The sequence below is a fragment of the Heteronotia binoei genome, chromosome 12 (genome assembly GCF_032191835.1).
Source record: "Heteronotia binoei isolate CCM8104 ecotype False Entrance Well chromosome 12, APGP_CSIRO_Hbin_v1, whole genome shotgun sequence".
Lineage (NCBI taxonomy): Eukaryota > Metazoa > Chordata > Lepidosauria > Squamata > Gekkonidae > Heteronotia > Heteronotia binoei.
In genome coordinates this window covers 42,351,936-42,379,513 of record NC_083234.1, presented here as the reverse complement: position 1 = coordinate 42,379,513, position 27,578 = coordinate 42,351,936, and the positions used below count along the sequence as shown (strand labels likewise).

Here is a 27,578-nt window from a genome sequence, read left to right as displayed (position 1 = left end):
TACGAGTTTACTAAAAAATAGCAGGAGTTCCTGTCATCTATATAGGACTTAGATGTGATTCATGGATAGAGCTTGACTTCATGGATAGGGCAATTTAGGGTAGTGCTGACATTTTTAACTTGCAGGAGGAAATCCTCTCATAGGAGGCTACCGGGAGGGGGGGCGCTTCCTGCTCTTAAAAATTCAGTCAGTGTTTCATAAGTTGCTTCTTTATCTTTGTTGCTTGTTCTTAAGTACTTAGAGAGATGGCATACAGTATGTCACAGAAGTGAGTCCCCCCCTCACATTTTGTAAATATTTAAGTATATCCTTTCATGTGACAACACTAAAGAAATGACACTTGGCTACATTGTAAAATAGTGAGTCTACAGCTTGTATAACAGTGTAAATGTGCTGCCCCCTCAAAATTATGCAACAGACAGCCATTAATGTTGGCAACAAACTGCTGCCAACAAAAGTGAGTACACCCCTAAGTGATGATGTCCAAATGGGGCCCAAAGTGTCAATATTTTGTGTGGCCACCATTATTTTCCAGCACTTGGGCACAGAGTTCACCAGAGCTTCACAGGTTGCCACTGGAATCCTCTTGCACTCCTCCTTGACGTCATGTAGCTGGTGGATGTCAGAGACCTTGCGCACCTCCACCTTCTGTTTCAGGATGCCCCACAGATGCTCAATAGAGTTTAGGTCTAGAGACATGCTTGACCAGTCCATCACCTTTACCCTCAGCTTCTTTAGCAAGGCAGTGGTTGTTTTGGAGGTGTGTTTGGGGTCATTATCATGTTGGAATACCGCCCTGTGGTCCAGTCTCCGAAGGGAGGGGATCATGCTCTGCTTCAGTATGTCACAGTACATGTTGGCATTCATGGTTCCCTCAATGAACTGTAGCTCCCCAGTGCCGGCAGAACTCATGCAGCCGCAGACCATGACATTGCTACAGAGGTTGAAGGGGTGGTGGTGGGGGGGTCAGCCTGTCAGTGCTCAGACCGCTGCATCAAATTGGTCTGCAGGGTTGTCGTCCCAGAAAGAAGGCTCTTCTAAAGATGATGCACAAGAAAGCCCGCAAACGGTTTGCTGCAGACAAGCAGACTAAGGTCATGAATTTCTGGAACCATGTCCTGTGGTCCGATGAGACCAAGATAAACATATTTGGTTCAGATGGTGTCAAGCGTGTGTGGCAGCAACCAGGTGAGGAGTACAAAGACAAGTGTGTCTTGCCTACAGTCAAGCATGGTGGTGGGAATGTCATGGTCTGGGGCTGCATGAGTGCTGCCGGCACTGGGGAGCTACAGTTCATTGAGGGAACCGTGAATGCCGACATGTACTATGACATACTGAAGTAGAGCATGATTCCCTCCCTTCAGAGACTGGGCCTCAGGGCAGTATTCCAACATAATGACTCCAAACACACCTCCAAAACAACCACTGCCTTGCTAAAGAAGTTGAGGGTAAAGGTGATGGACTGGCCAAGCATGTCTCCAGGCCTAAACTCTATTGAGCATCTGTGGGGCATCCTGAAACAGAAGGTGGAGGTGCGCAAGGTCTCTGACATCCACCAGCTACATGACGTCATGGAGAAGTGGAAGAGGACTCCAGTGGCAACTTGTGAAGCTCTGGTGAACTCTATGCCCAAGAGGGTTAAGGCACTGCTGGAAAATAATGGTGGCCACACAAAATATTGACACTTTGGGCCCCATTTGGACATTATCACTTAGGGGTGTACTCACTTTTGTTGCCAGCAGTTTAGACATTAATGGCTGTGTGTTGCATAATTTTGAGGGGACAGAACATTTACAGTTATACAAGCTGTAGACTCACTAATTTATATTGTAGCCAATTGTCATTTCTTCATTGTCGTCACATGAAAGGAAAGGAATGATCCCCTGTGCAAGCACCACTTGTTTCCGACTCTGGGGTGACGCTGCTTTCACAACGTTTTCACGGCAGACTTTTTACGTGGTGGTCGTGAGCAGAGAGTTCAGATCACAGTACTGCAGTACTGCTGCTTTACCACTCTGCGTCACAGAGCCAGTTGTCACATGAAAAGATATACTGAAATATTTACAAAATGTGAGGGGATGTACTCACTTCCGTGACATACTGTATGTTCCTCTTCATAGCTCCTGCAGTTAAATTCCAAATTGCTGGAGCAGAGAAATGATATGGTACTGACACTAGAAGGACTCAAATTCAGTGCTGGGCCACCGTCAACAATGTAATACTGTTTGTGTTCAAAGAATAGCATATTTAATGTCTTTACAATCCTCTTTGGAACGAATTGTAAGCATAGCGGCTGGTGATCAGCTGTGTTCAGATACTTCCACAAATACCGTAGAAAATGTGAGCATGCATAGGGTTCAAGGCAGAAAGCAAGAAGATAGCCTTTGTAGTGACATCTTATTATTGGGGGCAGTAATTGGAGTTGACTAGCAGGCTACATGGTAAAATGCTACAGCGCCACTGGAGCCCTCCCACATCATCCATTAGTTTCTACCAGCACATTTGGCCCTAATATAGTTGTTATAAGGGTCATGATATGCACACAGCAGACTTTGTAATGCTGTGTGGTCCTTTTAGCTATTTTGAATAAAGAGGCTTGAAACATAACTTGATTATATTTCTACATGCTGGGGTAGTCATGGCGTGTTAAACCAACTGTCTTAAAAGCCATTAACTCAATTTTGATTAATAATTACCAATGGTTCCACATGGTCTTTTGAAGACATCTTATTTATTGTTAAAGGAGGACGTTGTCCATCTTTCTGGTTTGTCTTCTCTGTTTCTCCCCCTCAGTATAAGTCAGACATCTCTGGCATACTAACAGTCTTGCCAAAATAAGGTAATTCTTTGTTCTGAAATAACAGAAATGAATCACTTATGAACAAATGTGGACTTTTTGTTTTTTGAAGTTGACTAAGTATGGGCCTGGATTCCATTGAAAATCTCCACTGTTGGAAAGATTTAAATTGAGCATGTCCTGTCTGCCATCTTTCTCCTGCTGCAGCACAAAATGCTTTCTAAAACGTTGCTTATGGGGGACAGGGGACGTATGAACTGTATGAAGAGGGAGCTGGAGGTTTGCTTCAGGACGGAATTGACAAAATTGTTGTGGATGTTCTCCACAGGGAAAACTATTGGCAGGGATTCAGCCTGTGATGCAGTCATACATGTGGCTTTAATTCTGGAACTACCCTTTTTGAACCAAGACAAATTTCTTTTAGCTGTAGTAAAGAGGTATATTTCTATTAGCTCCCTGAATTATTGACTGACAAGTCAATATTTTAGGTTATTTATGAAATTAAACTGGGTAGCAACCTGATCCTGTTGTTCATCACCTCAACATACACATCCCTATTATAAGACGTTTCTGGCTCTTTATTACAGTAATTGATGTTGTCTGAGTATCCTTTCTTTGTGGTCCTGAGTTAATTAATTCATAAAATGATAAAGAGAAATTGTATCAATAGGGACTCCCTATGGAAGTAACTATGAAATCATTTACAGAAAATTTATGTGCTCCCCAGTTCTAAGAATGTTCATGTAGAATGTTTACTCCCATGTGTCTGTAAGACCGAAGTCTTTATTTGCTTGCCACTTTGAAAACTAAGGAGGCTGCAGTTAGTCTTTTTATGTAAGTCACTTTAAAGGAGGCAGGAAATACCACCTCTTGCTTGTGCCAGAATTGTTATCCTTTGATGATAGGAATTGAGAGAGGGGAAAAACCAAAATTGACCAGTGGGCAAGGCTGGGTTTTTGATTGCATTTCTTTTAATATGTCTGATTTTAAAAGGTTGATTTCCCGCCCCCTTCAGTATTTGAATAACTCAGGTGTTGTAAGAACTTGTTGAGACAAAGAACATAACTTATGTCATGTGACCTTGTTATCTGTAAAATTCCTTAATAAACTATATTCTGTAATGACATCTGAAGAGTGTTTTTCCCCCTCAGGTATTCATAGAGCAGGCCTGCAAAGATCCCAGCTATTTTGTTACTAAGGCATCTAGAAATTAAGATCCCATTGCCTGTACATCTAATTTCCCACACACCTTTGCAAGAAAGATACATACACATCTATAGTGATTCTCTTGAGAGCCACTGTTAATGTAAAAAGTTGCATTAACAGTGGGGAGGGACAGTGGCTCAGTAGTAGAGCATCTGCTTGGGAAGCAGAAGGTCCCAGGTTCAATCCCTGGCATCTCCAAAAAAGGGTCCAGGCAAATAGGTGTGAAAAACCTCAGCTTGAGATCCTGGAGAGCCGCTGCCAGTCTGAGAAGACAATACTGACTTTGATGGACCAAAGGTCTGATTCAGTATAAGGCAGCTTCATATGTTCATTAAAAATAGCTAAAGAACAATGTGTGCTGAAGCAAATCATAAACTGACATAATAAAGCAATGTGAGTTTTATCCACTTCCAAGAACTTTTGATAGCTCTTTTATGTCCACTCAGATCTTTACTTCCCATGTAATGCTATTCTTGAGACAGAAGATGGCAGTGATGCCTGCTATCATGAAATCTATATGCTCTTGGCCAATGTTGCTGTTCAGGTATCCACTTAAGTGTTGTGTTTTATGTTAATCAGATTCTAGGGCTAACAATATTTGTTTTAGCAGCTACTATCAAAATGGAACAGTGAGTGTACCTGTTATCAACAAGGGTTTGGAGCTATAGCAAATTCCATTATTGCCAAGAAGGAAACTGGAATGCTTGAACTAGTAAATTTGTGCTTACCCCATCCCATGAATGCCTGTTGTTGAAGGCTCTCCTCTGCCCACTGTATTCATTTTCTGTGCCAGCTTGTTTTTGTTTAAAGTATGTTTTTGTTTACAGCCGTAGTAGAAAAGCATAATTTTCCTGTCATGTTAATCAGAGTTCCGAATGCAGCATGTGAAATCATAGGCCATGTAAATCATTCAAAAGTTTTAACTTTATAAGAGATGGAGAACTGGAGCTTGAAGATGAATATGGGCAAGCTACCAGAAAAGCAGGGTTGTTCCTAGTAATCATTTGAGATTGTTTACTTGGAGTGCTTCTTCCAGTCTGTCAGGGTAGCAGTGTTATTCAGAAATATAGCATGAGGGAATCAGGAAATGCAAGATTTGTCACAAACTAATTCAGCACCCTGCAATGAGGATGATATTGTTACTTTATGCTGTCTCTTGTAGTTACAGCAAAGCAAAACCGCTGTTCTCTTGAAGAGTTTAAGGATCAACAAATGTAAGGCTGGCATAAGCATTGTCAGCTATAGTCACTCTGTGGGTGTATTAAAAATACCCATTCAAATCTCTGGGAAATGCTTTTCCAGCAAAAAAGGTCTTGTGATAGTCTTTAAAGACTAACCAATATGTTGTGACATACCTTTTGTCAGCTGGCAGAGTACACAAGTTGTAAGCAGGCTATGATATACAAGCAGTGCAGCTGGTGCCATTTATATAATACTATGCCTTTTAAGGCCATTTGCACTATTTTCTAACACCGTAATCCTAAACTTATTGCATAGTTAAATATCCTACAATATTTTATTAAATTGTTTCATATTTTTTAATCTGCCTCGAGTCTCAGTGAGAAAGACAGGCCATACATGTAAATAAACGTTATTCCAATTTATTTCTTGTTGGTAACTGCCTACATCTCCCCGTCTGCTGTTCAGTCATGACTAGATAGTAATGTAACACACATCCCTGACTATTCTTTCTTTCTGTACTTATTTGTCAGTTATCTCATGATATGGAATCTTTGAAGGCCGATGCTTCAATAAATGTACGGTAGTATTTGAGGAGCCTTCTCTAGGCTGTAAACCACCGCTAACATTGACCCTCCTGTTGTTGCCGCCGTTATTACCTTTGCTGCCGAATTACAAAGGCTGTGCATTGTCCCTGTACGCTGTCCCAGCAGCGCTAATATGATTAGGCAGTAAGAGCGTTTGCCTTCAGCGCTCTTCCAAGCCCACTGTAGGATACTATAACTGAGTGGGTGTAGCGAACAGGAAAAACAAGCCATGTTAAAGCTGCCCGTTTACGGCAGTTTTTCTGCCTGTAGGCCTATTGGCCTTTTGCACATTTAGGGAAGCTTTCGAGCCGCATCTCCGCTCACCCCTTTCCTCCTCCCCCCCCCCACCCCAATCTCTTCGCTCTCTTCATACTGGTTCCAGCTGTTGGTTTCCTAGCAACTCTTCCCATTCAAAATGGCGACAAGGAAAAAGGGTAAGGAAAAGGAAAGTCCATTGACCGCAACTTAGTCACGTGATTTAAGAGAGCGTAGGTTGCTGTTTAATTTCCCTCCCCCCAACTTCTCCCTTCCCCCTTTCCACGCGCAGGCGTAGTGGTAGCCAATCGTACCTTACGGAAGACATAATAGGGAAGGATCCCTTGGCGCATGCGTAACGGGCGGTGGAAGTGGGAGGGCAGGCGTCAGGGAGATGAGGGTTGCACGCGCCTGCGCCTTGCAATCAAAGAGACGGCGGCCTTGACAGCTTGTGCCTTGTGTGCCGTGGAAGGAGGGGAGGGGAGTGAGTATCGACGCTAGCGCATGCGTGGTACCGGGCAGGCGCGGGGGGCTCGGGTGGAGAGAGCCGCCGCTGCCGCCGCCCGGACCCTGAGAGGATTCCCTTGTTCTTGCGCCTTTGCTGCCGTCACCGTCGCCGCCTGGGCCTGCTAAGCCGCCGCCGCTGCCGCCGCCGGAGTCCCGGCCCCTCCCGTGGGGAGGCAGGAGGGTCCCGGGAGCCGACGGAACAGGCGGGACCATGTCCGGGCGCGGCCAGGGCGGCAAACTGCCCACGACGGAGCGCATCGTGAAAGGTGAGGGGGTTGCGGGGGCGGCCATGGGGGAGGGGTGGTTTCCGTTACCTGAAGGCGGGGGGGGGGAGATGGAGGGGAACGCTGACCTAAGCTTCATTATTATCATCATCGCTGCAGATGAGGGTGGATTTTATTATATGTGTGATGGTGGCGGCGATGGGGAAGTATCTCGTGGCATCCTTCAGGCTGAATGGGAGAGGCTGAATGGCTATTAGCTCAGTAAATCTTCCATAATATCATAGCTATCGATATTTATTAATAGTAGCTATATTATAGCGGCTATAATACCCCATTTCAATGAAGCAGAACGGGTTTTTTAAAAAAAACAAACAAACCCCAAGCTCATGTTTTTTGCATGGTGCTGGAAATATGGGGCATCCTCTTAGTGCGGTGGAGGGAGGCTAAATTGGGTGGGTCTATAGAAGACCCAAAGCACGCGGAGTGCGATTTGTGGCATCCTTTCATTCGTAGGTGGGGAGCACAATGTGCGTTTGTGTAAGCGAGCGAGAAAGAACAGTAGTCTCGATAGAGATTGGGAAGAGAAGGTTGTCTCTGTTTAGGTTAGCGAGGTTAGACCCAGAGCTACAGTGCCAAGGAAAATGGGACAGTTCTCTAGGTGCAGAAGGAAACTGTGATCCTGAAGGGGAGGAGACAGGAGTGGGGAGATGCATGGTTGAGAATTAGTAGTGGTGACACCTTTGTGTTATGACGACAGTGAACTTTTTAGAGACTTGAACCTTTTGGCTTTCTTCCATATGTGCTTGTGTGGTTTTCTGGGAGGATGATGTCTATTAGATGGGCATATATGGAAGGCAAAGGGCTTAATTTTGGGGAAGTTAATAAATATAAGAATTGGTAAAAGGGCATCCTCAAAAAGCTTGTACATTTTTATTATAGATTCTCAATCTCTCCTTCTTTCAGTGCTTCAGTTCTGTTCTTAATGTAATGAAGAACTTTTATTCGTTTATTCTGTTTAGGTTAGCGAGGTTAGACCCAGAGCTACAGTGCCAAGGAAAATGGGACAGTTCTCTAGGTGCAGAAGGAAACTGTGATCCTGAAGGGGAGGAGACAGGAGTGGGGAGATGCATGGTTGAGAATTAGTAGTGGTGACACCTTTGTGTTATGACGACAGTGAACTTTTTAGAGACTTGAACCTTTTGGCTTTCTTCCATATGTGCTTGTGTGGTTTTCTGGGAGGATGATGTCTATTAGATGGGCATATATGGAAGGCAAAGGGCTTAATTTTGGGGAAGTTAATAAATATAAGAATTGCTGCGCTGGATCTGTCTAGGTAGTCATCCTGGTTCTTGCAGTCCACTCAGATGCCTTGAGGAGCTTGTAAGAGTATGAAGGTGATGGCTTGCCTTTATTATTTTTCTCTACCATCTCATATTCAGAGTATATTGCTGCTGTATGTGGAGACATGTCATAGACAGTGATAGAGCTGTATTCCGTGAATTTGGTTGATCTGTTTTTAAAGTCATCCATAGTTGTGTGCTGTCAGTAGAGAGGCAACCACTTGTGACTTAAAATTATTAGTTGTGTATCTGATAAGCATAAAATGACTCTAGGAACTATAAACCGTTTAATTTCTTTCCACTTTTGAGTATGAAATTGCCCCATGTGGTTGATTACACTTGAGATGGGGACTTGGTATCTCTTATTCCCAAGTATTTAATGTTTATCTTATTCTCTTTGTGGTCCTTAGGGGCATCAGTTTTTAGAAGCAGTTGTATGACTGAAACTTTTCTGATTTTATAACCCTTTACTTGTATGTCAAATCGTTGGTCCTTGGCCCCTCTTTTCCCAGTTTGTTTGACTGAAATGGCACATGCTGTTTTAAAATAGCTGGTGATACTGGACATAGTTAGTAAGCATGAGGGCAGAATGTTAATCGAGAAGCCATTGGATTAGTGGAAGGCTTTTACAATGTAGATTTAGCTGTCCTAATTAATCTGGTGCCATCTATCATACCCATGAATTGAAAAAGATCAGTTTTATACACTTGTTTAAATTTTCACTTAGCACCTAGCCATTCATGATAAACAATCCCAGCAGTTATGAAGGCTGAAATAACTTAAATCTATGAAGTAATTGTTTCAGCCTACTAGCTTGGCCTCAGTTTGTTCTGTTACAGGTGTTAGCTAGACTTCTGCCAAATTACATGAGTTTAAATATCTCTTCTGAGAGTTGTTGCCCGTTGCTCTGAAATTCTTCTTATTTGTTCTTCTAATCCAGGTTTGAGTGTTCGACTTTGTGTTGCATGTTCAAGTTTTGGTCTGTGTATTGTCTTGAAAGATAGTGGCTCCCTGGCATTTGTAGTCTAGATGAATTTTATGTTGATCATTATTAATTGTACAAGGTGAGTAAAGCTTCTGTTAGGTACAAAGGTGCTGGATTTCTGGTAAAAGGGCATCCTCAAAAAGCTTGTACATTTTTATTATAGATTCTCAATCTCTCCTTCTTTCAGTGCTTCAGTTCTGTTCTTAATGTAATGAAGAACTTTTATTCGTATTCCTAGAAAGCATTGAGATGTAGTGAGAAGGTAGACTACTCCCCATTCTCTTCAAACTGGTCTATATTGGGAATTACTGCTAGTAGTAAGTAGTAGTAATTTAAGGCTCATCTGAACAATATGTACATTTGCTGTGAATGTAGATTTTCAGCTCTCACTTCAGTATTGAAAGAATTGTAGAACTGAGGGTGGAAGACAGACCCTGCCATTAAGCATTACTTTGTTCACCTTGATTGTGTGGACAAACAGCTCAGAAATGGTAATCTGTGTTCAGCTATTTTATGCATGGCCTCCTACGCTGAGAGCTAGTGTGGTGGAGAGGTAAACAGAATGAACTTTGAGCCAGCAGATTCCCACTGTGATATAGTAGGTAGAATTTTAGCATTGGCTGAAGAGACCTGGGTTCAGCTGTGAAGTGACTTTTGGCCATTCTAAGTTCAGCGGCACCTTAAGACAAAGTTTTATTTAAGATATGAGCTTTCGTGTGCACATACACTTGTTCAGACAAGGCCGTTCAGTTAGCCTAAGGCACTTCACAGGGTTGTTATGAATACAAAATGTTCCATCAGAGGAAAGAAGGGATAAAAATGCAAAATCTTGGAGTGCTGTATGGACAGTCAATGGAAAGGATTTAATGAGGGTCCTTTCATCACAAGGGTCAAGTTTAGGAGTAACCTTTGACAAATAGACTTTTTCAGTAGGTTTAACCCTACATCATCCACTGTGTATTTGAGTCATACCTTTTGTCAGACAAAGCATTATCCCCAATACAGAGAGACTCTTTAAATAGTGAAACCAAGGGGCCATGAAATGCAAGATCAAATATAGACGATAAGCACAGTGATCATTCATAGCAGCATGATTTATCAATACAATATTCTAATTCCACTGAGCTACTTTTTCTTTTTACAATCTTAGTTTTGGTATGCTAATTTCACACGTACTTGGTGAGAAATCCTTCACTGAATCTGAAATGAATAGTCAGACTTGTTGGTTAAATTCTAGTTCAACATTTTCATGCTGGAGATTCCCTTTGAAGTTCCCTTGCTGAAGGGTAGTGAGTTTCAGGCCGGTAGCAAAGTGACCTGGGAGACTGAAATCTTCTTGTGCTAATTTCTGGATGTTGGCATTTTAAAAAAACAAACAAACCAAAAATCAGATCTGTGTCATTTATTTTTTTCACCTGTGTGGACAGCGGAAGGGTGCTTCTAGTAAATGATGCAAATCCATCATATTGAAGGGTGAACAGGAGAATGAAATCCTGGTATTATGGCTAGTATTAGGTTCTATAAAAGTATGCCTGAGTGGAAATGGGTAGACTTGGCATTTGGGTTTGTTACAGGATTCTTGTCTCTCGGTTGATGTCTGTTAAATGAATTGTTTTGCCTCTGTACAAATGAGGCAGTGTTTGAGATCCAGAAGCTTCCTTCTGCTGCTTCCCCTTTTCTGACAGTGAGCAAAATGAAAGACTTACCAGTTACCCCTTCCAGTGAGGCAGCTGATCTCATTTTAAGTAATTTGGGGGTGCCTGTTCTGTTTCTCTTAAGCAAAATGATTGCCAAGACACTTTACTGTATTTGCTGTACTTTCATTTGAGATCTGAAGATAGTGCCAGACTTTGATCACATCCTGTGCTGAAAGCATCTTCCTCTTATTAAATATAAAAAGACTGATTTTGATCCATAGATTTATTTCTGCAAAATCTTTGCAAATATTTTCTCTAATTGGCAAGGCATTAGCTAGAAACATCATTAAACCTCTTCCTAATTGTGGTGTCTGTAACCTTTATTAAAACTGCTTGTCCAGCCAATCTACTTGGTTCCCCTTTTCACATCTCACATGCCAAACATTGCTCTTACACAACTTAAATTCTGGTCATCTGTATCTAGCTTTGCCAGTGTCATATTAACAAATGCAGTGAACAACTTTGAGGAATATTTCTCTGGAAGTTTTTAGGATCTAACTCTGAACAAAACTGGTTCCCTATAATTGATTTAATTCTTGCTAATTGGTTACTAAAAATGTCTGGCTTGCCAGGCTCTGGATACAAGAAAGCAACTCAGGTTACTTATTATTTATCATATGGCAGAGTTACACACAGGAAGTATGTAATAATATAAAATATGTAACCAAGTTGATAACATGGGTATGTAGACCAATTGGGCAATCCCCCTAAATACTAATATATAGATTTTCTATTCACTCAGTTGCAGCTGGGGAGGGTTCAAAGAGCTCCATCACATCTCTCTGGAAAGCATGATGCTCGCATTCCTGTGACAGACAATAGTTTGGCAGGCTGCTCCACAATAACATTTGGGTCCTGATATTTTGCCCCATTTAAACAACAGGTCTGCACAACTGCCAAAGCCTGTTTGTATTCTATTAGCAATCTTCCATACTTTCGGTGGCAAGTCAAATACTAAGGGCCTCTTGTTGGTGTTTATCAGGTTATGGATATCGGGTGGAATGGATTGCACCCATGTTTGCAACCATTCATTCTCTTGATTGAGTAACAGTCTATTCCAGGACTCGGTCCTTGCTTCAGTTCTGTTCAATCTATACATCTCTGATGTTCCTGACATGATATCCAGGAAGTTTGCTTAAGCCTGTGACATGGTGATTGCAGTAAGGCACAAATCAGTTGAAAGAACTGAGGAAATATTGACCAGAGACCTTGACATTTTTGCTTACTACTGCCATAAATGGCAGCTTATCCCATGTCCAGGAAAAAAATGCCTTTGTTTCCATTGGCCTGATCCAACATGACTTCTTTTATGTTCTTATCTCAATAACAGACTTTCCAACTGTGAACTCAATGTCTACCTTAATGGCACTCAACTTACACACAACCATACACTTAAGTACCTTGGCATTACCTTGGACAGGGCCTTGAGCAACTCAAGAACAAATCTAAATCAGATTTTTCTTCTACAGTAGCATAAATTAGGTCAGGAGCAAATCCAAATCATTTGTGAAGTTGGGTGGAATTCTGACATAGTTCAACAGCTGGTGAAGACAAAGGGTTAGCCAGATGTGTAAGTCTATTACAGTGGGCTTAGTAAAGGGAAATATTCCATTAATAGTGACCTTTTTCAGTTGATAAAAAGATTGTATTGGCCATGGTTGCAGACAGCGACTTAAACCATATCCAGTTTATGGGAAGATGATACTTGCAGGCTGATGATACTTGGCAGGGTTCAAACTAGAATGACTTTGCATGCCCTTGTAAAAGTTTTGGATAATCCATGGCTTGACACCCAGCTTTATCTGTTAATGGGTGGCTGTCCAGATACCAGCCACAAAATCTATCCAGGAGTCTAGAGGCCATGGTCCTATGGTTTAAAAAAAGCTGGCTGAGTCTGACTCCGACTAAGATGGAGATTCTGTGTCAGGGGGGTGGGGGGAGTTTTGGACTGGGACATAATCTTCCTGCCCTTGATGATGTGCTTTTAACACTGACATAGTCAGTCAGGAGTTTAGGTGTGACCCTGGATACCTCCTTATACATGGAGGCCCAGGCTGTGAATGTTGTCAAGCTGGCATTTTTCCATTTGCGCTAAGCGCAGCAACTAGCCCCTTTCCTGTCCCACCCTAACCTACTCACAGTAATCCATGTAATGGTCACCTGCAGGCTAGATTACTGTAACTCATTTTATGCTGGATTGCCCTTGAGACTGATCCGGAAACTCCATCTGGTCCAGAATATGGCAGCACAAGTCCTGATGGGAAAGCCAAGGGCAGCACCTATTAAACCAGCAGCCCCGTGGCGCAGAGTGGTAAAGTTGCAGTACTACAGTCCCAGGCTCTCTGCTCATGACCTGAGTTCGATCCCAGCGAAAGCTGGGTTCAGGTAGCCGGCTCAAGGTTGACTCAGCCTTCCATCCTTCCGAGGTCGATAAAATGAGTACTCAGCTTGCTGGGGGGGGGGAGTGTAGATGACTGGGGAAAGCAATGGCAAACCACCCTGTAAAAAGTCTGCCATGAAAACGTCATGATGCAGCGTCACCCCAGAGTCGGAAATGACTGGTGCTTGCACAGGGGACTACCTTTACCTTTTTCTAGTGGCGTATCAGGTCAGGTTCAAGGTTTTGGTATTGACCTTCAAGGCCTTGAGCAGTCTGGGACCTGCATATCATTGGGACTGCCTCTTCCAGTATGTCACTTGAATAGCTCTAAGCTCCACTGAGAGCAATAGATTGGTGATCCCTGGCCCAAAAGTCACCTGACTGTCCTCAACCAGGGCCAGGGCTTTTTTGGCCCTGTCTCTTTCCTAGTGGAACTCTCTGCCAAGCGACTCAGGCCCTGTGGGACTTGATGCAATTCCACAAGGCCTGCAAAGCAGAGATGTTCAAGTAGGCTTTTGGTTGAGGACAGTGACGGGCTGGCTCTCCCAATCCTTTTCCCAATCCCTTTCCATTGTTTTTAATAACCCCACCCCCACCCCTTCTGCAGGGTGGTGCATGGTCTGAAAACTGACACATCAGTCGGCTTATGTTAACGCCATCTGAGAATTGTTTTAATCTAAACTGAATTGTTATTGTGTTTTATTGTTTGTTGTCTTGATATTTTGTTGTTAATCACCCAGAGCCCTGAGTAATCAGGGATTGGATGATTCATAAACCTAATTTATCAAATAATAAATGACAGAATTGCACGATCAGACTTTTTATATGGGGGGCAGAAGAGAACAGTATGGTCCAATAAATAGTGCCATTCTTGAACATAAGAACATAAGAGAACCCATGTTGGATCATACCAGTGGCCCATCCAGTCCAACACTTTGTGTCACACAGTGGCCAAAAAAACAGGTGCCTTCAGGAGGTCCATCAGTGGGGCCAGGACACTAGAAGCCCCCCCAAGCACCAAGAATACAGAGCATCACTGCCCTAGATAGATAATACAGTGTGGCTAATAGCCACTGATGGACCTCTGTTCCATATGTTTATTCAATCCCCTCTTGAAGCTGTCTATGCTTGTAGCTGCCGCCATCTTCTGTGGCAGTGAATTCCATGTGTTAATCACCCTTTGGGTGAAGAAGTACTTCCTTTTATCCGTTCTTACCTGACTGCTCAGTAATTTCATTGAGTGTCCACGAGTTCTTGTATTGTGAGAAAGGAAGAAAAGTACTTCTTTCTCTACTTTCTCTATCCCACGCATAATCATGTAAACCTGCAGGGGTGTCAAACTCATATGTTAAGAGGGCCGGATCTGACATAAATGAGACTTTGTCAGGCTGGGCCATATTTGGCCGGGCCATATGTATACCTCTTTAAGAGTAGGTAGCAGAGATATAAACTTTATAAAGGACACAGACAAACACTATTAAAGGGTTTTTTTTTAAAAAAAAAAACCCCTAAACTTAAAACATTCTTAAAACGTTAGCACTTGTTGGTCTTCTTTGTATTTCTCCCATGGGATCCAGGGAACTGGGCAAAGGAAGCTCTGGCTCTTTCCTTCCTTCCCCAGGGGAACAGGGAGAGGGAGGAACCTCAGCCAATAGAAGGAAGAGAGACTTGGCTCAGTAGCTTTTCTGTGTGATTGTGATAGGCTGGAAAAGCAAGCTCTTCCTCCCCAAGGGAGGAGCCTCAGCCAGTGGAGAAAATAGAAGCTTTGCTCTGTAGCTCCTGTGCGATTGAGCAAGCTTTGCAAAGCAATCTGTTACACAGAAGAAAGCAAGAGAGAGGGAGAAGGAAGCAGATGACAGCTAGATCCTCGGGGGCCTGATTCGGCCCCTGAGCCAGATGTTTGACAGCCCAGCTCTATCATGTCACCCCCTCAGTCGACATTTCTCAGCTAAAAAGCCCCGAGCATTTTAACCTTTCTTCATAGGGAAAGTGTTCCAACCCTTTAATTATTCTAGTTGCCCTTTTCTGGACTTTTCCAATGCTATAATATCTTTTTTGAGGTGTAGTGATCAGAATTGTACACAGTACTCCAAATGAGGCTGTACCATTGATTTTTACAGGGGCATTATGATACTGGTTGATTTGTTTTTAGTTCCCTTCCTAATAGTCCCCTGCATAGCATTCGCCTTTTTTACTGCAGTCACACACAGTCTTGACATTATCAGTGAGTTCTGGTGTAGGTTCATATTGTGCGCTAAGTCACCATACTCACTGGTTGATCTTTTGCCAATCACTGTTACTCAGCCTAACATACCTCACAGGGTTGTGTGATAAAATGAAATAATTTAAATAATGTAATTTTAAAAAAATAAACCTTTACATGAGGAAAAGATAACCAGGCTTTTGAGAATTACAGTCAATGGCAGTATTTATTTACTTAATTCATAGCCTGACTTTTTCCCTAGTAGGGACTCAGAGCAGCTCACATTGTTGGCCTTCGTTTTATCCTCACAGCAGCCCTATGAGTGAGGTTAGGCTGAGAGGTATGAATGGTTCAAGGTCACTCAGTAAGCTTCTGTGGCAGTGTGGGGATCCAAACCTGGTTCTCCCAGATTCCATTTCAGCATTCTAACTGCTATACCACACTGGCTGTCAATGTTGCTCATCTTAAAGGGTGGCCTTCTAGTGCATCCTCCATCATATTCCATTGTGAAATAGTAGTTTTTGAAAATATTTTTGAATTAATTGTTCACCAGAAAGAGTTGTTCACAAGAGTAGTTTCCAGTTTCAAGGCATGTGTTATGGAATGAAGCAGGAAATGAATGGAAAGAATATTCTGACTACTGATTTTATAGGCAAAAATTTATATCTTGACGGTTCTGGTTAAGTCAAGGTAGGTTCCTAATCTAAGGTTTGTGTCCTTTCTCAGAATAAATTTTATTGCTCAGTAGTATAACTTTAAACTGGGGCTAAAAGGAACAGTAGAGCTAAATGTGGCAGCTTGTCTAATTTTTGGCATTGATTCCTGGTGTCATGACTAGCAACAACACTTTAAAATTTATAATTGCTTATATAATGTCCTGTTCCTTTACAAGCACTATGCAGTGTAGCCTGTTTTAAAAGTGGGTGGAACCCTTATGTTTATAAAACATGAAATGCAGATTTAGGTGATCATGGTGTCAGATGTCAAATTATGGAGAAAAGCGGCTTGACAAAATTGTGTAGCATGTTAGAAAGATAATTTTAGCTGCAGGGCTGTATAACTTAAAAGTAAATAAATATGAGTGCAGCATCAACTGAAAACTTATTTCCAATTAGAAAGGTCTTGGGATGTAGCATTTTCATTTATAGCTTTATTTTTCAAATTGTATGAAAATTGTTGATTGTGCTAATACTTGGGTTCTTTGTAATTTTTAGAAACTTGCAGCCAACCCTTTCTTTTTCTATGACTTTTAAAAAATGTCCTATTAATCCACATTATATGTGGAAAGTTTAGGCCTTTGGCTCCAACTACTGCTTCCAAGTGCTGCTGTTAATGTTAATTTGAAACCTATCATACAGTCTCCTATGTGATGGCTATAATGCAAATAATCTGCGGAGAACAAGCAAAGCAGATTAGTGCTCTTATGACACAACAGAGTTGAAGAACTGCTAGTATATGCCAAACGTAAGTATATAGTGGCAGCAAGGTTCTCATTTCAAGTAACTTGCTGATCCTTGTCCATGGAAGGAAATTTTATGCATTTCCAAGTTGTTAGAAACACACAGAGAAAAGGCCAGGATCCTTTACCTCCCAAATCAGAATGCTATGTTGCTGAACTAGCTTTTTCTTGAACCTGAAAAGTTTTGTACACAGTGGGTTGTATCATACAGAACATTTCTGCTAATAGGTGACATTTGCATCAGCCCCACATCTTTCTTGGGTTCTCTTGCTTTCTCAGAGCCACATTTTGGGGTCATTTGAGGCTGCAGCAGGAAGTGAGGAAGTCCCGTACTGCAGACAGCAGTACCTTGTATCATTGGAAATCCATATCCTTTAAGGATAGATCACATGGTAAATCAGTTTGTTCCAGACTTCAAGGAACATTGCCTCAGTAGAAAATAACACTGATTCAAAAGGCTATGTTAGATGTATCAGAGGGCTTTCATGCAGTCAGTGGAATTTTTGATCTTTTTGAACAAAAGACACCCTTGCTGTATCACAAGGTGTTCTTGAAACTTATCATAAGTATCAAAGCCAGTTTGATGTTGTGGTTAAGAGCAGCAGACTCTAATTTGGAGAACTGGGCTTGATTTCCCACTCTTTCACATTCAGCCAGCTGGATGACCTTGGGTCAGTCACATTTCTCTCAGAGCTCTCTCAGACCCACCTACCTCACAGGGTGTCTGTTGTGGGGAGAGAAAAGGAAGGAAATTGTAAGTCACTCTGAGACTCTCAAGTGAAGGGTGGGGTATAAATCCAACTTTTTCTTCTTCAGAGTAATATACATTGAGAAGAACTGCTGCTGAAGGTATGAATCCAAAGGTCCCATTGGGCCAATACTGTCTAGTGGGTAGGATGTTGATTTGTATTGTGGAGACCTAGGAAGATTCCTGCCTAGCAGTGAAACTCACTGGGTGACTATGAACTAATCAGTCATTTTCAGGATGCAACTATTTATTACAAGGGAAACACAGAACTCCCTGTTCCCCTCATAATTTGTGTGCATGTGTGTGGTTTGTTGTGTGTGTATGTGTTGTTTGTGTAGCCTTTCCCTCTTTTCCACCAATTCCCCTTTGTAAATCTCTCTCCTAGCCAGGGTCTGAAACTGAATGCAAGTTTGGGTGAAGGAAAGTTAAGAGAAAGAGAGATGCAAAGGACAATTGGAAGATCTGAATAAAACTAAGCACCATTTGTACTTTCTGATCCTTTCTTGTAAGTGCCCACACAATATTTCTGTAACCTCAGCAAATACCAAGATAGCACCTAATTCTGCCCTTAAGTTATCTACCTAAGAAGAATTCATTGGACAAAGACTATAATAAACTGGCTGCACAGGAGTCATATGGTTCTTTGGAACCGTTCCATAGAAGCTTAAAAGGAATCCCCATGAGTCACATCCAGTGTTCTGCTCTAAAGATGGTTACCTATCCTCTATATACTCAACAACAAAAATTCCAAACTGGTTGTTTTAACTAAAGAATGGAAGAGCTGTTCAGTTTGAAAAATGCCTCTTGGGCCTTCACAATTCTCTCTGTGTGTTTTGAACTGAAAAGGCCATAAATGAAAAGCACAAGAAGAGGAAAACTCTCCACTTCTTTTCCCCTCAAAGACTGTTAGTGCTGATAGTGTTGTTCCTGCAGTTGACTCAGGGGTGACCAACAGTAGCTCTCCAGAGGTTTTTTTGCCTACAACTCCCATCAGCCCCAGCCACTGGCCATGCTGGCTGGAGCTGATGGGAGTTGTAGGCAGAAAACATCTGGAGAGCTACCGTTGGCCACCCCTGGACTAGATAATTGAACAGCCAACATTCTTAGGACTTGATGTAGAAAAATACTTAAAAGTATTGTAGAATACAGAACATCTTCAAGTGCTTGGGTAAATGTAGGAGTCTGCCAAGTGTATTGCTCCTATAACAATTTGCAAGGCCTTGAGTCCTGTTGATTCTTATTTACCTTAGATTTTTCCTTCTTCTGCCAAACAATCAAAGAATAAATTAACATGAGAAAAGATTGAGAAGCTCATTTTGCTTTATGCACACCTTCCATTTACTGATGGCTGTGGAGCTCAAAATGAAAGAGCTTTCAGAGATGGATTCTGAGTTTTACTGCTTTTTGCAAGGGTAAGTTACATATTGGGATGGAATGGCATATAAAGTAAAAATGGGTTTGGATAGATAATATTGTCCTTAACTGCTATGACACTTGCTGAAGTAGTGCTCAGGAAATTTTTGAAATGCGTTCTTAAAATGCATTTTTAAATCACTTTTCAGTCAGAAATTCATTTTAAAAATGCACCTGTATTTAGATCAACTGAAACATCACAAACTAACAAGTGAAGTTTTAAACTCAGCAGAACTGTTCTTAAGGCTGAATGAAAGGGAAAAAAGAAAAAGAGGGAAGGATGATGTACATGATGTAAAACCTAAGTCTGCATATTAGTGCATGTAAGAGCAAGAGCTATAATGCAGATTTACCATCTCAATCCTATACATGTATATTGAGCAGTCAATCCTGCTATGTTCATTTGGTCTTATTGTTAGGTGTGCTTAAGACTACAACCTAAGATAGGCGGGGTAGGTGCATACTATCTCAGAGGAAAGCTGCTAAGTGAAAGATCAGGGGTGGCCAAACTGTGGCGCTTTCACAGGTTCTTAAAGCCCCCACTGCCACATTAGCCAGCTTGGAGAAGGGATTTGTCTCTTTAAATCAAATCACCAGCAGGCAGCTTAGAGAATGCATTTAAAGTTGCTTTCTTTCCACCTCTTTCCTCCCTCCCTCCCTTCCTTCCTTCAACAGAGTTCACGTCTTGCGGCTCTCAAATATCTGACTTTTATTGTGGTTCTTATGTTGAGCAAGTTTGGCCACCCCTGGGATAGATGGTGGTGGCATTTTTGAAGATATAATCAGCACTGGTTATCCACCACAGATTTGTCCCCACCACTAATGAATTCACTGATCACCTGTAAAGAAGAAAACACAAGTACAGAAAAACATGATACTCCTATTAGCAAAGCTGGAGATTAATTTTAAGTGGAATGCTAGGTAAATAAGTAGAAACAAGAAACCTTATTGTGATTTTTCTCTAGTGGACTAAAGAAGTTCTGTGATTTATGATAGTTGCTACATATACTGATATATACTAGTGATTAATTTAGTTGTGTGGCAAGGTTGAACTGAATTTCTAGATTTATTCAGTTGCATTAAAAAATATGTATTTTGGACCTTGTAAAAAAACCTGACTTCCCTTTTTCTGCATGTTAACATGGAGATCTGTGTGCTGGCCAGGATACGGAGAGTGACTTTAGATGCACTCAAAAATTTGGCCGTGCCAACTCTTTTGTTTGGTTAGCAGACATCCATGCTATATCATAAACTACTTGTACAACTCTTCCCTATTTTAAAAAAACATGGTTCTTTGATTTCTTTCTTGATTCTGATAATATAAACCTTTGTTTTGTTTACTGTGGTATTTTGATGGCTTCTAATTTCAATTTTGTATTTTATTCCTGGGCTCTCAACTGGTAAAACAGGGGTCAAACTGGCCCCCAGAGGGCCCCTAGTAGGCCCCTGAGTAACTGGCTGTCACCTGCTTCCTTCTCCCTCTCTCTTGCTTCCTTCTGCATAACAGCTTGCTTTGCAAGGTTTGCTCAATCACAAAGGAGCTACAGAGCAAAACCTCTATTTTTCTCAATTGGCTGAAGCTCCTCCCTTGAGGAGGAAGGGGAAAGCCAGAGCTTGTTCTTCCAGGCTCTCTCAATCACACAGCAGAGCTACTGAGCGGAGTCTGTTTTCCTTCTATTGGCTGAGGCTCCCCTGGGGAAGGAAGTAAAGAGCCACAGCTTCCTTTGTCCTGTTCCCTGGATCCCATGGGAGAAATACAAAGAAAGCGCCTTTAAGACCAACAAGTGCTAACATTTTAAGAATGTTTTAAGTTTTTTTTTAAAAATCTTTAATTGTGTTTGTCTGTGTCTTTTATAAAGTTTTTATCTCTGCTACCTAATCTTAAAGAAGTATACATATGGCCTGGCTTGACATGGCCCAGACCAACCTGACATGGCCCGGCCCAACAAGGTCTCATTTATGTCAGATCCAGCCTTCATAACAAATGAGTTTGACACCCCTGTGGTAAAATATAAGGCATACAAGTTCTTTAGTGGGCAATGTCATGTAGCTTCATTTCAGGACATTTGTTTGGCATTTTAATTGATTTTATAAATATAGCTAAAAGTACAATTTTATCTGCAGTTTGATACATTTCTTGTTTCATGTTCTTAAAGCAGTAATGTAAACTTAGGTCTGATACATCAACTAGAACCAGAGTGGAGTCACAGTTAGTTAGGACTAAGGGTCAAACTAGAAGTTATGATGTCCACAGTTCTGACCCATGGATGCTGATGCCATTTTAAAATGCTGCAAGGGCCTGAGTGGATGCCAGAATGTCTGCGGAGACTTTGAGTTCATACCCCACTCAGCTTTGAAACTCACATGCCAGCCACACACTCAATAAAGGATTTATTTAACGGCTTTTGTGAAGTTTAAAAGAAAGGATGGGAAAGTCATATATTCTACTTGAAGTTCCTTGGGGGAAGAGTGAGATAATGATGTAATGCATATTGCATATATATGCTCCCCCTTGGGTCCTTTCCCATCATTTCACAATATCTGGAAATGTTGTATCTCTGCATGTTGTACACTGAAGATCCCCCTACTACAGGAAGTGCTTCCCAACTCACTTTTGTTTGCTAACCTGAGAAGCCTTGTGTCAAAACTAGGTTCTGTACTTTCTCTGTGAAACTAAAAATGCTTCTTCAAAATGATGTCTGTTAGCCTTTCCTAGAAAATACCCTGGACAGAAGCTGGAAATCTCTAAACAGTAACTATTAAAGCATGGTGAGCTGAAAAGAAGAAATTGGCAAAAGAGCAAGCAGCTCTAATCCTTTGACTGGAGGGGGGGTGGAGTCTGAGAGCCTGGTACTAAATTCAGCTGATGTGAAGACAGCAATAGGAAATGCCACCAGAGGAAATTGCAAGTAGACAAATTACTCAAAAACACACTGATCCATATAGTCATGAGCATTACACAAATGGCATGACAGTCATACGAGAGGCTGTGGCTCAGTGATAGAGCATTTGCTTGGCATGGAGAAGGTCCTAGTTTCAATCTCTCATATCTCCAGTTAAAAGATCTGGCAGTTAGTAATGTGAAAGACCTCTGCCTGAGAGTTCAGAGACCCACTGCCAGTCTGAGTAGAGATCACTGACGGACCAAGAGTCTGATTCAGTATAAGGCAGTTTCATGTGTACAGGGCCCGCTTCATAAGGGGCTGTAGGTTTACTGTATTGTCACTTACTGTTGAAATAGTTGTATGAAAAGGTTAATAGGCTAATATTAGAACAAATAGATTCTAAGGGTCCTTTCACATCCCTAGTCAAATATGAATACACTAGACTAGAATCCATGTAGTCTTTACAGTGGAGGTATAAAATCAGTCTGCGATTACCGGTAGGTTGAGCCTGGGAATATCCCTGCTCTCTCTAGTGGCCAGTCAAGTTGAAAAGTCATGTTGGGTGAAGTTATTGGATAGGGAGTCTGTGGGCATATGATTAATGGCAATAAAGTCCTTGCTGATGAAGAACCTGTAAGAAAAAATGTAATATACAAACCTAGGGACAAGGACAGCTGAAAAGAGAAAAGATATTAAAGGGTGGTTAGTTGGTGGGAAATATGCAAAGTAACATCAAACAAGTTCAGGAACAACATTCCGTAGTATTTTTGCGAATTAAACCAAACAGAAAGCTGCTTCAAATTTCAGTCTTGGCTATATTGTTATACCAAGAAATTAAACTTGGGGAAAGTTCCAAAATATAACTAGATATGTTAATTTGTGTGATCCTGGGGAAAAAAACTGAAAAATGTATTATACAATTTATAATTTAACTGGTACAAAAGTGGATATTGTCTACAACTTGGAGATTGTAAGTTGGAAGCCTTGAAAGAATAGGGGATAACTGCTATAGTAGTGAAGCTGACATATTAAGTAAAAGCACAAGAAGAGAAAACATTAGCCCCAGATAGATTTATATTGCCTGAGCTGCATATAGAAAGAGAATTAACTAAACAAATATGAATGTCTTCTAATGAGAGGCTGAAACCTTTGTAATGACATTTATTGCGCCTGTTTGTAGTATATCAGTATATTAATGTGTAAGCCACTCATGGCTGACAGTTGCCTCTCATTTTTGTCCCACTTGCATTGTTCAAAGCAGGTGGGTAGCTTGATTTGGAACTTGTAAGGATGTTTTGAACAGTGCTTCAGATTCCCCAAAATCTTGATTTTTATGTATATTGGGCTAATACATGTCTGTTCATTTACCTGCATGTGTAACCAAAGACCAAGTTGGTCAGCCAGTTTCAGTGAAGAATGTACCATGGAAACAAAAGTAGATGTTAAAGGGCTACCTCCAAACCTAGCCAAATGCACAAATCCATTGTTTTAGACAAGAACAAAACTTTTAAATCTTAAGCACTACTAATGTTGTCTTTTATAATGAAATGTGTTGAACTGTGTTTAATAGTTAAGGCCTTCTTGTTCAGAGTTTGAGGAAAGGGGCATGAATTGTATCCATTCTTGAAATAACTTCCAAAAGGGCAGATTAGTGACCAAAACCAGCATGCAGAAAAAATTAAGTGTTAGGAGCTGGGTGTTTTTTCAAACCTAATCAGGTTCTTATCTGTTCTGTGCATGATAGCACTCCCTCCCTTCCCCAAAAGATCAGTTTCACAGCTTGGGGTTGCTTTTAGATGCTGGTTTGTCTTTGAGTGCCCAATTAGTGTCCATAGATCATTAGAGTATCTGTAGAATTGTTTGCTCCTATATAATCCTGCCTAGTAAGATCATCTTCTGAAGCCCTCTCTGAATGCTCTTCTCAACTTAGTTGGGTTGGGCGGCAAGCAGGGAAAAAGGGCTTTTTCTGTGGGGGCACCACAACTTTGAGAGAGGCTCTCCCAAGAGATTTACCTCATACCAAACTTTACTGTCATTTAATTTAGTGTTATTATTTATTACATTTGATTTATCAGCTGCCCTTCCCTGTGAGTAGGGCTCAGGATGGTTAACAGCATAGTAAAATACAATTTCTTAAGTTAAAAACAAAATAGTAAAAATATTCATTATATTGCAGACAGCGAACATAATTTCTTCAGTGCCTCCTGCAGGAGGCTTATGGAGAAAGGCGGGGGGATAATGGGAGTACCAGACTACTCGGTGTACCATGGGTGCCTGAACCAAATGCCTGAGGTACTGGTTTTTTTCTGGTTACCTGCAGGTTTTATCTGCTCCTGTGAAATATATTTTGTCTATATTGCTTCTAATTATATGTGTGCTAGTCTTAATTTGTGTTTATTTAATGGATTTTACTTTCTGATTAAGTTGCATTGTACTTTTGTGAGTGGGGGAGTGGTGGGATATAGATAATTTTTGACCTAGTGCTTGGTTTGTTATAGCGATTCTGCTCAGTTTAGATTATTCACTATTGGATGCACTATTGCAATGTTAAAAATTGTTTCTACTCCTTACAGTTACTGTTTTGGGGAAGATAAGACATTTGGGGCATGTACAAGTTCATTTAAATTGCAAATGGTACAGATACACTGTGGATTGAGACAGATTTTATGTAGGTGACTTGTTAGCCATATTCTTCAAAAATAGTAGTGTTCAAAAAGTAAAATCAAAACAAAAATGCAAATACAATATCTCACAATTATTAAACCTACTAGGAGTAAGGCCTGTTACGAAGAAAAATACAAGAGACTCTAGAAGGGAGGCTCTAGGTGTCTCCCCCACCTCAAGGGGAGCTGATCTCTGCCATCTGGAGAGCAGTTGTAATTCTGAGAGATCTCCAGCCCTCACTGAACATTGGCAATAGTGGTTCCCCAGGAGGAAATAGCATTGTACCTGACTGAGGTTCCATCTCTCCTCAAACTCCACCCTTTCCAGGCCCCATCCCTTAAATCTCCCGGAGTTTTCTAACCTGGAGTTGGCAACCCTATCTCCTTCCCTTTATCTGCCCCTCTGAATTCAGCTTTCCATCGCCTTTCCCCTTCTTGCAGCATCTACATAGGAAAAGGACAGGCTTTCTCCACAGTGGGGGGAGGGAACCAAAGCAGCTTACATCATTCTCCTCTCACTCCTTTGACCTGAACCATAACCCTGTGAGGCTGGAAGTCTATGTCTGGTCCGAAATCACCCAGTCAGCTTCCACAGCAAGAACCTGGGTCTGGCAGACCCCACTCTGAAGCCCTATGCCCTCCTCAAACTTCACCACAGACTCTCCAGGGATTTCCCACCAACCTGGAAAAGTATCTCTAAAGGCCTCTGGGTGAGTGCTTCTACCACTGTTGCTGTCTTTGCACCCACCCAAGTGAAGGCATTCACCCCCCCCCCCAATGTTAAGGGGAGCTTTTCTCTGGACTCCAGACATCAGATCTCTCTCCTCATCCTGGAGAAAATAACTGATTTAGAGGGTGGACTGTATGGCATTATATTCCCGAGGCCTCTCCCTTTCCTGACAAAAGCAGCCTGGGTTGCCTAACAACAGCTTCCCAGGGGGCAGCCATGGGCTCTAAGGAAACACTCCCAAGGGGCCTGGCCTCCCTGGCCTTTTCTGTGGTCTTTGGAGGCCTTTTGTGAGGCTGCTGGGAGGCCTTTTGTGAGGCTGCAGTAGCTCTGTAGCCCTTTCTGAGGCCAGTTGGCAGAAAGGACATAGAGAAGAGTTGGAGATGTGGCTGTTTCTGAGGTAAGACTGTTTTTGGCAGTTTGTTCAACATTCCTGGGCCTACAATAGGCAGGGGCAGGGGAGTCAGCCAATGGGAGGCCAAAGACGGTAACTGAATGTGATGGGCCAAGAGTGTGTTCCTTCAGTAACTACCAGAATTAAGGTTGGTTGTATTTTACTGAAAGAATCAGCTTTGCTGACTACCAACGGCCACTCAGGTGGAATAGAGGAGCAGACTCAACCAATGGCATGCAAGTACTCTTAATTGATAGTTTGACAGGCCAATGGCTGATACTTCACAGTCCCACCGAGCCCCAACCAATCAGGATGGTCAGATTTGCTTTCGGTTTCAAAATTTTTATTCACAAAATTCCTTATAACATACAATATAATAAAAGCAAAAAATTGAAAAACATATGACATACAATAAAGGTGAGATAAGCAGTTACTCTAGCTTCTATCTATAAGCAACCCTTTGTTCTCTCTTTTTTTATTTTTTCCTTCTTGTTTTGCCCTCTCTTTTTTAGCATACTCAATTTAATTTACATTTACATAACCAATCATAGAACTTTGACCAATCCTGTACTTTACTCTTACAAGTTTGTGCGCTAAGCTTATAATTCAATTCATCTGTTTCTGCTATATCCATTATTTTTACTACCAGATCATCTATGGTCACCATGACAGGAGAATTATTATTATAGATAAAACCATGAGAATTAGAGTAAAATAGCAGTTGAATTAGAGTAAAATAGACTTGAAACAATTGAAGAAGAGTTAAGATAAATTAAAACCAAATTAAAAGAAACCTATCATAACGGAGCTGTAAGGCTGCGCATCTACCTCCCTCCAAAGCCTGACCAGAAGACCCAGTGTAAAAAGCTGTAAAAACAGTCCAGTCCAAATACTTTCTAACCAAAGGACACAGAGTTACAGCCTGTAAGATAAAATAATGGTTCAGTGCCAAGGTAATTAATAAAGCCCTCTAAACATTAAAAAAGTACATAATATAGTTAACAGTGTTTCTGGGCAAATGCAAAGGTTGGCACCTAAAACTTAACTAGGTGGCAAACATCTAACGAGGCCCTGCCTTTGTCATATTGAAAACTGATATGCTCGTTTTTTTTCTTTTTTTTTGGTCTTCTATCCTAAGGGACAAGCGTACAATCCTGTAGGGAGGTCTCCTGAGCTAACATAATTGAAGTGAGCTATACAAGGGTATTACTGCATTCTTGCACAGTTCCCATTCATTTCAGATTAGTGTGTGCAGTGTGCCCCAAATATTTTGTAGAATCTTTCTTGGAACTGAACTCATGAGACTGTCATGTTTTTAAACATGATATGAGATGTAAATGGTTACTGAGATTTCTAAAATTTCTTCTGCCTTATCCTGCATGATAAGATAAATACTCTGTATCTTGCTTACCATGATGCCTAAAACGATGCATAAACCTTATGTTGATGCATAAACCTTATGTATTCCAATGTATTGAGCTGTCTGGGACTTTAACTGAGAATCTCAAGGACTCAGCCTTCTGATTTGATTGGGATTCTGGATGTTCAGGTCTCAGTGCCCTCTTCTGGTGCAAAAGAGAGCAGTGTTGTTTATTATTGGCTACTTTGACTGGCTGACATTATGAAGCTCTGTACTGGCCAAAACTGATGTAAAGACAGAAAACTTGGTCTTTTGCTCTTGTCTAGTCAGCAGACTGATTTCTCCTCTGTGCTGCACTTCAAGCTCCTTCCATCCAGTTCTGTCTTCAGTTCATTTCCAGTTCCAACAGCTACAGATGTGACTCTGGGTAGGGATTCCATCCCTATCCCAAGGCTGGATTTAGATACACTCACCTGTGTTGCCAGCTGGGCTCTGAATCATAGTTCCGAGGGAACTATGACTGCCTGGCAACTACAAAGTAAATTTCTTACTGCATCTTTATTTGGAGA

General features: G+C 41.5%; 1 protein-coding gene across 4 annotated transcripts in view; it reads left to right on the top strand.

Moving 5' to 3' along the window:
- The first annotated feature begins 6,445 nt into the window (after positions 1 to 6,445).
- Positions 6,446 to 27,578, top strand: part of PPP3CC (protein phosphatase 3 catalytic subunit gamma) — a 95,307-nt gene continuing 74,174 nt past the window's right edge. The window contains exon 1 of one of the 4 annotated variants that reach the window (XM_060251767.1): positions 6,446 to 6,797. In XM_060251767.1, the coding sequence (XP_060107750.1) occupies positions 6,743 to 6,797 (55 nt within the window). In that variant the 5' untranslated portion in view covers positions 6,446 to 6,742. The remainder of the gene's footprint in view (positions 6,798 to 27,578) is intronic. The other 3 variants (XM_060251769.1, XM_060251768.1, XM_060251770.1) reach the window with 3 other exon arrangements.